The 13,598-nt window shown below is 37.0% G+C and overlaps 1 protein-coding gene across 1 annotated transcript in view; it reads right to left on the reverse strand.

Annotated features, from left to right (window-relative positions):
- The window catches only part of TEX10 (testis expressed 10), a 63,857-nt gene that overhangs the window by 3,975 nt on the left and 46,284 nt on the right, over nt 1–13,598 (reverse strand). Inside the window, exons 12-13 of the mRNA XM_040481826.1 lie at nt 4,162–4,242; nt 2,031–2,212 (exon numbers count right to left, since the gene is read on the reverse strand). Of these exons, the coding sequence (XP_040337760.1) occupies nt 2,031–2,212; nt 4,162–4,242 (263 nt within the window). The remainder of the gene's footprint in view (nt 1–2,030; nt 2,213–4,161; nt 4,243–13,598) is intronic.

Below are 13,598 nucleotides of genomic sequence, written 5' to 3' on the forward strand. Positions count from 1 at the left end.
TTACAATCAAATCACAAAAACATACAGTAGGATATTCTTAAAATATGCCAAACAAAAATTATATTGTTTACAGATACACACAAAATTTTTAATTAGAAGGCAACTTAACAAGAAAACTACAGGGGCACCTGGGTGGCTTAGTCAGTTAAGCATCTGACTTCAGCTCAGGTCATGGTATCACAGTTGGTTGACGTTCCACCCACATCGGGCTCTGGGTTGACAGTTCAGAACCTGGAGCCTACTTCAGATTGTCTCCCTCTCTCTCTGCCTTTCCCCCACTCACACTCTGTCTCTGTCTCTGTCTCTCTCTCTCTCTCTCCTCTCTCTCTCAAAAATAAACATTAAGAAAAAAAACAAAAACAAAAAACCTATAAACTCAAAATGGCATCACTCAGGTGAAGGCCCTAAGTCAGTAAACCAAGACTTAATACCTAACCTAACTGCAGTTTCAACCCCCCAAAAAACTTTAACCAGTCAACATGGGAACTTCTTGATCAGCACTAGGAAAAACGTACTGACAGATCCTTACGATTCCGGAGAGTCTCCCTGCCTCAACAATGGATTCTTTACTAATAATTTCCTTCTTTCAACTCCCTGTCTACCTTTAAAAAACTTTCCTAGGGGCGCCTGGGTGGCTCAGTCGGTTAAGCGTCCGACCTCGGTTCAGGTCACGATCTCGCAGTTCGTGGGTTCGAGCCCCGCATCGGGCTCTGTGCTGATAGCTCAGAGCCTGGAGCCCGTTTCGGATTCTGTGTTTCCTTCTCTCTCTCTGACCCTCCCCCATTCATGCTCTGTCTCTCTCTGTCTCAAAAATAAACGTTAAAAAAAAATTAAAAAAAAAAAAACTTTCCTATTTTGTAGTCCTTTAGAGCTCCCCTCTACTTGCTAAATGGGATGCTGCCCAATTAATTAATCAATTAATAAACCCAATTAGATGTTTAAAATGTACCAGGCTGAATTTTTGTTATTTAACACGCAAAAGTGATCTCTGGGGGGTATAGAAGAGAAATCTAACTAGAGATTACACAGAGAGTGTGTTGATGATGTTCTATTTCTGAACGTGGAAGTTGGTTAAATGGATATTCAGCTTAAACTTACTCTTTATATACGTGTTTATTCTTATGATATATAAAAGTTAAAAAAACTAGAAAGACAAATATTAAAATGTTAACAGGCAATAGAATAATTTTTATTTTCTGATCTTTATTCATCTGTTAGATTTTTTTTAAAAGCCTTCTACAAAAAATTTTAACGTTTATTTTTTGAGACACAGACACAGAGCATGAGCAGGGGAGGGGACACAGAGAGAGAGGGAGTCACAGAATCTGAAGCAGGCTCCAGGCTCCGAGCTGTCAGCACAGAGCATGAGGTGGGGCTTGAACTCACAAATCACGAGATCATGACCTGAGCCCAAGGCAGACACTTAACTGACTGAGCCATCCAGGCGCCCCAAAATTTTAACAGGCATTACCAATAAGAACATAAGCATGAGAATACTTTTTTAAATTAAAGTGAAATGTTCCAAACTATGCTAGAAACTTTAGTATGAATAGTATGTAAGAGCTAAAGTACTAATATAAACACCAATATCTTAGAAATTTCCTTAAATCCAAGAATTTAAAGATTTTTACTCTAGCTAGTTTTAATAAAGGCTTGTATTTATTAGTGATTGCATTCTTGTAAAGGTAGATTTTTTTTTTCCTTGCTAGACCTACAGCAACATTAATAATGAAAGCTCCCAAGAAATTTTAAAATGCCATCTAACTTTTCAAATTTGTAGTTTAAAAGAAAAACAAAAACTAAAAATCCTCTTACAATACAAAGGGAATTTATGAAACAATAAAGAGAAATCCAGTTAAGGTTTATACAAATTCTGAAAGACAATTCAGGGTATTTATTAAATCTAATTTTCTTTCACTCTTTCCTCTTTAAAAAATTTTTTGATTTTATTTATTCTTATTTACTTATTTGGTGGGGAAAACTGGAATAGGTAGAAAAAAATTAAAGTCAAAGAATACAAAAACTATTACCTTTTTCTTAGATGTTCTGCTTCTCCTTTCTCTAAAGTGAGCAGAAAATAAAGAAGACTGTAGCAACAAGAAGCCAGAAACGGTAGTAGAGTCTCACTAAGTACACACGTATGATCCAGGAGCTTACAGATAACACCCAAAACACAGCCAGCTGTACTGTCAGGAATTACAGTCAGCCCAACCTAGGAAGAGAAAAATTAGATTAATAACCTCTTCACAACCGTCCTTCTCTCCATGAAAAAAACAAATCCCATTAACTGGAGAGTTAACCTAACATCACTTCTACTGAAAAACAGTGCATACATTATACACACAACCTGCCACAACTTAAGGTCCTGTTTTCCCTTAAGAATTTAATTACTAGGGGTGCCTGGGTGGCTCAGTCAAGTAGGCATGCAACTCTTGATTTCAGCTCAGGTCATGATCTCACAAACCGTAAGATTGAGCTCTGTGTCACTTATAGCATGGAGCCTGCTTGCATTTCTCTCCTCCATTTCTTTGCCCCTCTCCTGCATGCGCACACGCACTCTCTTTCTCAAAATAAACTTAAAAAAAAAAAGAATTTAATTACTACGTTAAATAACTTTGAAAACATGCCAACTCAAGAAATACTATTAACCTAATCTACTGCCTTCCCTCCGTGAGTCTACTAAAATTTAAACATTACAATTTCTGATGGTCAGAAATATCATTTGAAAGGATTACTTTATGCACCCTCCCCCCGCCCCAAATCTTGATACAACCAACCACATTTCCATGATTTTTAGATTCTTCAGACTAGAAAACTCTCATTTCTGGCACCACCTCCGTCCCAGGTAATTAAATGTACAAACCGAAGTTCATTTTACAATTAGCCTACCCCTGCCCTTTAATTTAGCTAGTCATTCAGACATGACTAAGTAAAACACCCTGGAGTAAGACATTACTATACTTAACACTTGACTGCTTCACTGCCTCAAAACCCCGATAAGGGACATCATGGTTTGTGTATTCATCTGGACTCTACTATCTGTCATTAAGGTGGACTCAACTTACAACTGTTATGTATGCATGGTTTAAATCTCCTGGAAACTACTGTTAAGTCATCATGAAAAAGTCTGCAGGCTCTGATCAGGCTGTTTGAAAATAGTGCCCAAGACTGGCATGTTAATCTTTTACTAGAATAATGAATGTAGTCAAAGGAGGGCATAAATATCTGGAGTGGAGGTGAAAAGAAAAGTGGTAGAGATCTTTAGAGACACACGGGATAAAGATTAGAAGTTTGACAACAGAGAAAAAAGAGCACTGGAAATTCAAACCAGTACTCTTCCAACTCAAGGGAAGTAACATTTTAAAGGAGAAAAGGGGGTTGGAAGGTACCTATAAAATTACCCAAAAAAGTGACAGTGCCTGAAAGATAAAACTGTGGGAGTTTCCTCTGCACTAAGGATAATTATAATAAGCCAAAAATCTAAACATAAACATTGGAGGAAGCTAAAAAGCAAAATCCCAGGTTTTTGGGAACAAGAGACACCGACTAGCCAGAAGACCAAACAGTCGCAAGGCTTAGCTTGCTGCTTCTAGTGGCCAGGCCTTGAACCTGTTAGGCTATATCCCTCGTTTAGAACCCAAATATTCAAGGTGGAAATCAGACCCCAGTCTGGATGCTGGATTCCCAATACACAAACACCAGGTTTGTGTTCATTAAAGCACTATATGTCAGAAGAACCTGAGGTATAATTTTAAAGCCCTTCATTGCAGGGGTGCCTGGGTGGCTCAATTGGTTAAACATCTGACTCAATTTTGGCTCAGGTCATGATCCTGTGTTTTGTAAGATCAAGCCCCTTGTCGGGCTCTGAACTGACAGCACGGGGCTTGCTTGGGATTCTCTCTCTGCCCCTCCCTTGTGCGTGCTCTCTCCCAAATAAACTTTTTTTTTTTTTTTTAAAGGCCCTTCATTGCAGATGTAGAAAGTAGGGTCCTGGAAAAGGGGGATTTTCCCAAGGTCAGAATTAATTAGTAACAGCCAAGAAAAACATCAAGACTTCTCAGTCTAGACACTCTCTCCTTGCCTATGGCAAACCCACTTTTAACCAAGGATTCTCTATGCTTTTTTAAGTAGCAACAAAAAAAAATTTTTAAGTATATTTACCAAATGCTTACTGATGGCACTCTGCAGGATGTCAAAACTCTGGCTTCGGGCAGGGATAACCAATAAACTGTGACAAACTGTCTGTCAGAAAAGGAGAAAACCAGTAACCAAATCAGGATCAAATCAGTTCTATAGACTTTTTTTTAACCTACTCACCCTATATACAACAGGACACTTAAAAAAAAAAATGACTTTTTTTTCCTAATTTAAATTTTAGTTTACAAGAGCAACACTGGTTTCAGGAATAGAATTCAGTGATTCATCACTTACATACAACATCTAACGCTCCCTCTGACAACCCATAGTTTGTTCTCTATCATTAAAGAATCTCCTGCAGTTTGTTTTCTTCTCTCTTTCTTCCCCCTTCCCATATGTTCATCTGTTTTGTTTCTTAAATTCCACACGAGTGAAATCATATGGTATTGGTCTTTCTCTGATTATTTCGCTCAGCATAATACATTCCAGCTCCATCCACATCGTTGCAAATGGAAAGATTCCATTCTTTTTAATGGCTGAGTAATATTCCATTGTTTATCTATACGACCTCTTCCCTATCTTCTTTATCTGTTCACCAGTCAATGGACATTTTTGGGCTCTCTCCATAGTTTGGCTATTGATAATGCTGCTATAAACACTGGGGTGCATGTAACCCTTCAAATTTGTATTTCTGTATCCTTTAGATAAATACCTAATAGTGCAATTACTGGATCATAACATAGTTCTAATTTTAGTTTCTTGAAAATAACAGGGGCGCCTGGGTGGCGCAGTCGGTTAAGCATCCGACTTCAGCTAGGTCACGATCTCGCGGTCCGGGAGTTCGAGCCCCGCGTCAGGCTCTGGGCTGATGGCTCAGAGCCTGGAGCCTGTTTCCGATTCTGTGTCTCCCTCTCTCTCTGCCCCTCCCCCATTCATGCTCTGTCTCTCTCTGTCGCAAAAATAAATAAATGTTGAAAAAAAAATTTTTAAAAAGAAAATAATGACTTTGAAGATGCAAGTATCAAAGGTCACTCAATCACATCTCATATATGGGCTAATTTTCCAAACAACTCATTATTTAAACATTTACTAAGCACTGAACTAGTCCTATTAGGTACCAGGTACAGGAATGAAAGACTGAGAAACTCTTCTCACAGCCCTAAAAGAGTAGCTTCAATCTACCAAAGTAAAGACTATTTCTATTAATAAGTGCTACAACAGAAAAATCTGAATGATGTGAACAAAGGACTAAAAAGCCTTTTTTCCATTTGGTGAGAAAACATACAATAGAAAAACACTTATGATCCAGAAAATACTAATACCCTGTTCAAATTAATAGAACACTGCCTCCTATTCCCCAAAAGTAAAAGGAAGAGAACAGTCCACAGGAAAAGAAGAAAAATATAAGGGAAGTGAGAGTCAAATCCTTAGTATTTTTAATTTTCTAAGTTCTCAAGGAAACACGAGGAGGGAAGCCAACATCAAGTCCTTCAGAGACTTCATTACACCATTCCAGAAGCTGAGGGGAGTGCCAAAAGTGAAATATGTGAAAAGAATCACATTGGAAAGACAAAGAAAAGACTGGTGGAAAAGAAGAATATCAATCTAGAAAGAGGACAGTCCAGCTAAATTTAAGGGAATGGTCAGTCAACTCTGAAAAAAATCAACAGCTCTATGCATTATTTCCCTGGAAAACCTCTTGTAAATTAATACCACCCAGAGTTTACACACGGCAATTTTTCTTCTCTTCTATGCTTATAAGTAACAATGTAAACAACGTATTTCTAATACCATCTTCCTACTCAAAAACAAGCAGTGAATATTTTCATTAATAAAAGGTAAATTGCAATTGAGAAGGCCCATTCAGGGTGCCTGGGTGGCTCGAGCATCTGACTCTTGGTTTCGGCTCAAGTCATAAGCTCATGGTTCCTGAGTTCGAGCCCCACGTCAGGCCCCACACTGACAGAGCAAATCCTGCTTTCGATTCTCTCTCCCCTGCTGACTGTCCTCTGCTTGCTTGCAAGCAAGCTCTCTCTCTGGCCTGCCCACCCTGCTCATGGATGCATGAACGAGCACTAACTAAAAACAACAACAACAACAACAACAACAAAATAAGGGCTCATTCCCAATAAATAACCATTTAATCCCTTCCCTTCCACCACCCCTTCCCTTCCTGAACAATTCAGTTCTAAAGCCACTGGGTGGGGCTGAGTTAGGTAAACAGCACTGGAATGGGTAGGAGAGCTGCAGTGGCCCAGAGAAGGCCATTCATGAATAAATAGAAGTAGACTGTCCCCACAGAGTTGGGAGTTCAAATGGAGTGAAGATGCCAGCATGGGGGAAAAAAAACAAAAACAAAAAAAAGAAGATGCCTGCATGGGAGAGGGATAGCACCAAAAGATCAATTATGGACAAAGAAATTAATCAAGTAAATTAAGTATAACGGAAACCAGGGTTCTTAACCTTCAGAAAAGGCAGGTACAAGAGGAAAAGAAGACAACTAGAATGAACGCTGCAGTGTTAAATTCCTGATTTCTGTCCACCGACAGTCTGGGAGCACCAGGGTCCAAAAGCAATGACCACACCCAGTGTCCTGAAGTTGGTTTCAAGATACCATTCTCCACTTAAAGGAAAATTGGCCTCTTCGAAAAATACCTGATTGCAGGGCTGGGACAGTGAAAATCACGTATGAATCTAGAACAATCTGTGGTACAAGGAAGTAAAGACGTACTCAGAAAAAAATGAGTACATGTCAGAAGAACAAAGAAACCACTATATTCTATAGTGACCCACTGAATAAAATAGGAAACCGTATTAACACAAACTAATAAATAGACTAATAAAAATGACTGGGACATTAACACTGTTTCAAAGTATCTCCTCATAAATCATTACTAATTAATTACAAAGGGGAAAAAGTAAACAGTGGAAAAGTAGACAGACAGCACTTAATCAAGTAATCAAAGCGAGTATCTAATGGGACAAATCAAAACCATGCACCACCTGACAGGATGCAGTCAGAAAACCACAGCATCACTTGTGTCATATTCCTACCAAATTCATATAGCCTGAATCTAACCATAGGGGAACATAAATCCAAATGGGAGGAAAATTTTACACAATAACTGTCCCAATGTACTTCAAAGTGTCTAGGTCAATGAAAGACAAAGAAAGACTGAGGAACTTTACCAAATTGAAGGAAACAAAACAGATATTACAAGTAAATACAATGAACAATTTGGGGTGTATAGAACATTACTGAGAGGTACTGGGTGGCTTAGTCAGTTGAAGGTCTGACTCTTGATTTCAGCTCAGGTCATGATTCCAGGGTCGTGGAATCAAGCCCTGCGTCAGCTGCTTAGGATTCTCTCTCTGCCCCTCTCCCCTGCTCTTAAATTAAAAATCAATTAATTTAAAAAAGAACACTGTTGAGGGGGCACCTGGCTGGTTCAGTTGGTAGTGCATGCTATTTTGTTTTTTTATTTATTTTTGAGAGAGAGAGAGAGAGAAAAAACAAACAAGCAGGGGAGGGACAGAGAGAGGGAGACACAAAATCCCAAGCAGGCTCCAGGCTCTGAACTGTCAGCACACAGCCCGATGCAGGGCTCAAACCCATGAACTGTGAGAATATGACCTGAGCCACGAGTCAGACACTCAACTGACTGAACCACGCAGGCGCCCCAGTGCATACTACTCTTGCTATCAGTGTCATGAGTAAGTTAGGGGGGCCTGAGTGGCTCAGTCACTTAAGCATCCGACTCTTGATTTTGACTCAGGTCATGATCTCACGGTTCATGGACTTGAGCCCTGCATTAGGCTCTGTGCTGACAGTGTGAGGCCTGTTTGGGATTCTCTGTCTCCCTCTTCTCTGTCCCTCCCCTGCTTGCTCTCGCTCTCTCAAAAATAAACAAACATTAAGGGGCGCCTGGGTGGCGCAGTCAGTTAAGCGTCCGACTTCAGCCAGGTCACGATCTCGCGGTCCGGGAGTTCGAGCCCCGCGTCGGGCTCTGGGCTGATGGCTCAGAGCCTGGAGCCTGTTTCTGATTCTGTGTCTCCCTCTCTCTCTGTCCCTCCCCCGTTCATGCTCTGTCTCTCTCTGTCCCAAAAAAAATAAATAAACGTTGAAAAAAAAAAAATTAAAAAAAAAATAAATAAATAAACAAACATTAAAAATAAAAAACAAAAAAACAGTAAGTCATTTTGTGGATATCAACAAATTGATCTTGAAGTTTATTTAAACAGGAAAAAGACCCAAAATAGCTAACACAATATTAAAGGAAAAGAATAAAGTTAAAGGACTGATATTACACAGCTTCATAAATTACAGTAAAGCTATACTAATCAAGACACTGCAATATTGGTTAAAGAATAGACAAATAGGGGCGCCTGGGTGGCGCAGTCGGTTAAGCGTCCGACTTCAGCCAGGTCACGATCTCGCGCTCCGTGAGTTCGAGCCCCGCGTCAGGCTCTGGGCTGATGGCTCAGAGCCTGGAGCCTGTTTTCGATTCTGTGTCTCCCTCTCTCTCTGCCCCTCCCCCGTTCATGCTCTGTCTCTCTCTGTCCCAAAAATAAATAAACGTTGAAAAAAAAATTAAAAAAAAAAAAAAAAAAAAAAGAATAGACAAATAGATGAATGGAACAAAACAGAGAGCCCAGCAAGACAGACCCACATAGTCAAGTGATCTTTGACAATGGAGTCTTTTCAACAAATGGTGCTTTAACAATCCATCTACAAATAAATGAATCTAGACTCTTCACAAAAATTAACTCAGAGTGGATAACAGACCTAAATGTAAAATACAAAATGCAAAACTGTAATGACTTAGAAGAAAAACCTAAACGACCTACATATGGTGATGACATTATAGATACAATACTGAAGGCACAATTCAGGAAAGAAACAAAGAAGCTGGACTTCATTAAAATTAAAAAATTTTTCTCTGCAAAAGATAATGTCAAAAATATGAAAAGACAAGCCATAGACTGGGAGAAAATCTTTGCAAAAATATATCTGATAAAGGATTGTTAACCAAAATATTCAAAGAGCACTTAAAACTCGAAAAGAAAACAACCCAATTAACAAATGGGCCAAAGACCGTAACAGATACCTCACCAAAGAAGACATGGCAAATAAACATATGAAAAGATGCTCCACATCACAGGTTATCAAGGAAATCCAAATTAAATAATGAGATGCTACATACCTATTACAATAGCCTGAATTCAAAACACTGACACCAAATGCTGGCAAGGATCTGGAGCAACAGAAACTCATCCACTGCTGATTAAGATTGCAAAAGGGTATAACCACTTTGGAAGACAATTTCTTACAAATTAAACACACTCTGACCATATAATCCAGCAATGGCTCTCCCTGGTATTCACCCAAAGCAGTTAAAAACATGTCCACACAAAAACTACACACAGATGTTTATAAACCTATATGCACAGTTTTATGCATAATTATCAAAATTTGGAAGCAACAAAGATGTCCTTCAGCAGGTGAACAGATAAACTGGTACATCCAATGTAATATTATTCAGCAATAAAAAGAAATGAGCTATGAAGCCACAAAAAAACAAGGAGGAATCTTAAATGAGTATTATGAAGTGAAAGAAGCCAATCTAAAAAAGGCAATATACTGCATACTCACAAATGTATGACATTTTGGAAAAAGTAAAACTACAGACAATGAAAACAAACAAACACCTGTGGTTGTCAGGGGTTGGGGGACATGGAGAATGAACAGTCAGAGCACAGAGGATATCAGGGTAGTAAAGACACTCATATGAGATCATAATGATGGATATGTGGCATTATACATTTGTCCAGATCCATAAAATGTGTAACACCAAGAGTACACCATAATGTATATTGTGGACTTTGGATAATTATATCAACATAGAATCATTAATTATAACAAATATACCACTCTGGTGGGGGATGTTGATAAGGGAGAAGGTTATGCAAATGTGGGGGAAGGGATTATACAGGGGAAACACCTTTTCCTTCCCTTCAATTTTTCTGTCAAATTAGAACTGCTCTAAAAGAAATCTTAATTTTAAAAAAATCTTTAAGATTTAAATAGCACATTAGATAATGCAGGAAAGATCAGTGAACTTGAAGATACAGCATACTTTCTCAAGAGATGGCAAAAAAAAGGTTAAAGAGTCTCAAAGGTCTACAGGACAATGTCAAGTGGTCTAACATACAAGTAAATTAAGTCCCAAAGAAGGGAACCAAAACATCTTTTGAAGGAATGAATGACATTTTTTTCCCCAAAACAATAAACTATAAACCTAGTGAAACATTCAGCAAATATCAAGCTTAAAAAAAAAAAAAAAAAATTAAGAAAGTAACACCAAGGCATTAATTAATACAATCAAACTGCTGAAGAAAGTGATAAAAAAGATTATCTTGACAACATGTAGGAAGAAAAAAGCATATAGAGGAAAAAAAAACATTACATACAGAAAAACATAAGAATGACCTCACATATCATTACATATTATATTATGGTATAAAGTAGTATAGTTTGAAGGAAGGCTGTATTAAGTTAAAGAGCAAACACCTAAAAACAAAACAAAGAGGCATAGCTAATATGCCAAAGGAGAGGTAAAGTGGAATGCTAAAAATACTCAAACTACAAAAGCAATGAATCATGGTATCTTACTGCAATGGAGTACTATACAGCAACGAAAACAATGAATTACTGCTTACACATTAACATAGATACCTTTAAGAATACACTGAATAAAAAGAAAATTACTAAAAAATGTTTCACTTGTAAACACGTAAAACTCAACAATATAGTTTGGAGTTATATGCTAATTACGATAAAACTGTAAAGAAACAAAAATATGGTAAAATTAAAGACAGTGTTACTCTGAAGGGAAAGGGACACAGGGGTTTCAAAAACAAAAATGTTCTTATTTCTTAAGCTGAATTTATATATTATAATTATTATTATTATTCTGAGCTTATCCATGTTAAAAAACATTCTTTTACAACTAATCAGTATTTTGTAAATGACAATTAACATTAACCTTAAAACCTTTCATTGGCTCTGGAGTAGAAATCTCCATTTCTAAAAGGTATCTCTGCACAGAGATTCCTGTTCTCTTTTTGCTCGATCCCTGTTAACTACAGTTTCCATCATTAACAGGAAAGTCATACAACTCTTCCTTTAGTGCTCAGAAATAATATACAAGTGAAAATGACAAGGTCTAGGTTAGCGTATAAAGGATATTACTTCTGTAAAAAAAAAAAAAAAAAAAAAAAAAGACAATATATTTAGTCATTTGTGAAGACAGAAGATATCTGAAAGAACACATTTACTTAGAAACCGGGGAGGAAAAATGGGTAGTTGAGAGGGAGTGGAAGAAGACTTTATTAATATTATCCTCTGTTGTGAATTGTATTTTGTGACTACCTACTCAAAAAAACAAAAACAAAAAGTCTGATTTGAAAAAGAATCACTTTGGCTTAAACAGATGAAACTACAAAACTGAGCAATCCCAGTCCTAATAACTTGTTCAAATGAAATAATTAGAAAAATAAATGTTTACATTAAGGATGTCAAAACTATGTGTATGTCAAATATTTTCACATGAAAAGGCCAACTTAAATAATAAAATTTATCCAAAAGAAAACTGGAATCTTCACTTAAGTTCACAAACTAAAAATGAGACTTTCAGATTTTTCCTAATTATGACTTAACATTTCAAAGACAGCAACCTTGAAGTTTAATACACGTCCTTGAGAAATGTTCATGTTCACTTCAGAAATACAGCTGATAACATTTTCATGACAATTTTATTTTGGCTTTACACAGATGATGTGCTTATGAAAAATTTAAATAATCAGATAAAGGCTATATGACTTGTCCAAGTTACCAAACTAGACACAGGTAAATCTATGCCTGGAATCTGGAGCCCAATAATCCCATACAGTGTTTTCTCCAATACATCATGATGGTTTACATACATTAATTACAGTCTGTCCTTTAAAACTACTCTCACTACTGTTGGCAAGCCCAATCCCTCCAATCTAATATTCAAGGCCTTAACCTCAGGAGATCTATCTTAGCTCTCTTCATTTACTATGAAGATAAAATTTCAGATGTTAAACCAATTCATTATTTCTTTTCACTTTTTTAAAGTCCAGTATTGTTGGAGAACATACATATAAACATAGTACCAGGCATTAGGGCAATAAAGTGAGGATAAATTCACTGGCATACCTAAGAATTGTGATCAGAGTCAAACAATGCAAAGTGAAAAGTGTATTATAAATCTATAAAAGGTACTGTCCTAACAGATGGGAAAATATTAAGCATATTGAGAACAGAATAAAAGAAGTAAATAATAGATCAGCTGAGTAAAATCAATTGTTATAGCAACAAAATAGAAAAGTAGGATGTAACTTGAATCTAGAGACTACCCTGTTGAGAATAATGACAAAGAGGTTTAAAAAAAAAAAAAAAAAAAAAAAGCTTTTGGACTAGCTATTATAAGCTTTAAGGAATCATTAAAAGAAACTAGCCAGCAGAGAACATAACCTGAGAATTTGCAAAAAAGGTTCAAACCAAAATTACTTGGGATGATATTAGTACATTCTTACTGCATAAGCATTTTTCATGTAGGAAATAAAAAAATGAAAAAATAAATAATAGAAATTATTATAGAAATGTTTTAGAGAATCAAAACCTTATATCAATGTTTATGTTTTCACATATTTAGCTTACATATCTGTAACATGTAACACAATTTATTCCGTTACAGTAAAAGATCAGCCTAATAATTCCAATTTAAAACTTATGAGTTTAATTTGATTTTTACTATAAGCAGTACCAAAGCCTAAGTTATTAAGATTTATTATATTTATAGGGGCGCCTGAGTGGCTCAGTCAGTTGAGCATCCAACTCTTGACTTTGGCACAGGTCTCAATCTCATGGTTCAGGAGTTCAAGCTCCATGGCAGGCTCTGTGCCATCAGTGCACAGCCTGCTTGGAATTCTCTGTCTCCTTCTCTCTCTGCCCTGCCCCTACTCATTCTTTCTCAAAATAAATAAATAAAGTATTAAAATAACTTTTTAAAGGTTTATCATATTTTATAAAGCTTAATTTAGTCTATATTTAATATTTTAACATTTGTGAAGGTTTATCAGAAAACTGAATTGCTTGATGGGGCACCGGAGTGGCTCAGTTGGTTAAGCATCTAACTCTTGATTTCGCTCAGGTAATGATCTCACAGCGCACAGTTCGAGCCCCACACTGGGCTCTGCGCCGATGATGCGGAACCTCTTGGGATTCTCTCTTTCCCTCTCTCTCTGCCCCTCACCCGCTCGTGCTCCTGCTCTCTCTCTCTCAAAATAAACAGACTTTAAACAAAGGTTAAATGGTTTAAAATTTTAACTAAGTTTATAAAAGGATAATCAAAGTCCCATTTTAAAAGACTGCT

Source organism: Herpailurus yagouaroundi, unplaced genomic scaffold (assembly GCF_014898765.1).
Source record: "Herpailurus yagouaroundi ecotype Mexico unplaced genomic scaffold, PumYag 160, whole genome shotgun sequence".
NCBI lineage: Eukaryota > Metazoa > Chordata > Mammalia > Carnivora > Felidae > Herpailurus > Herpailurus yagouaroundi.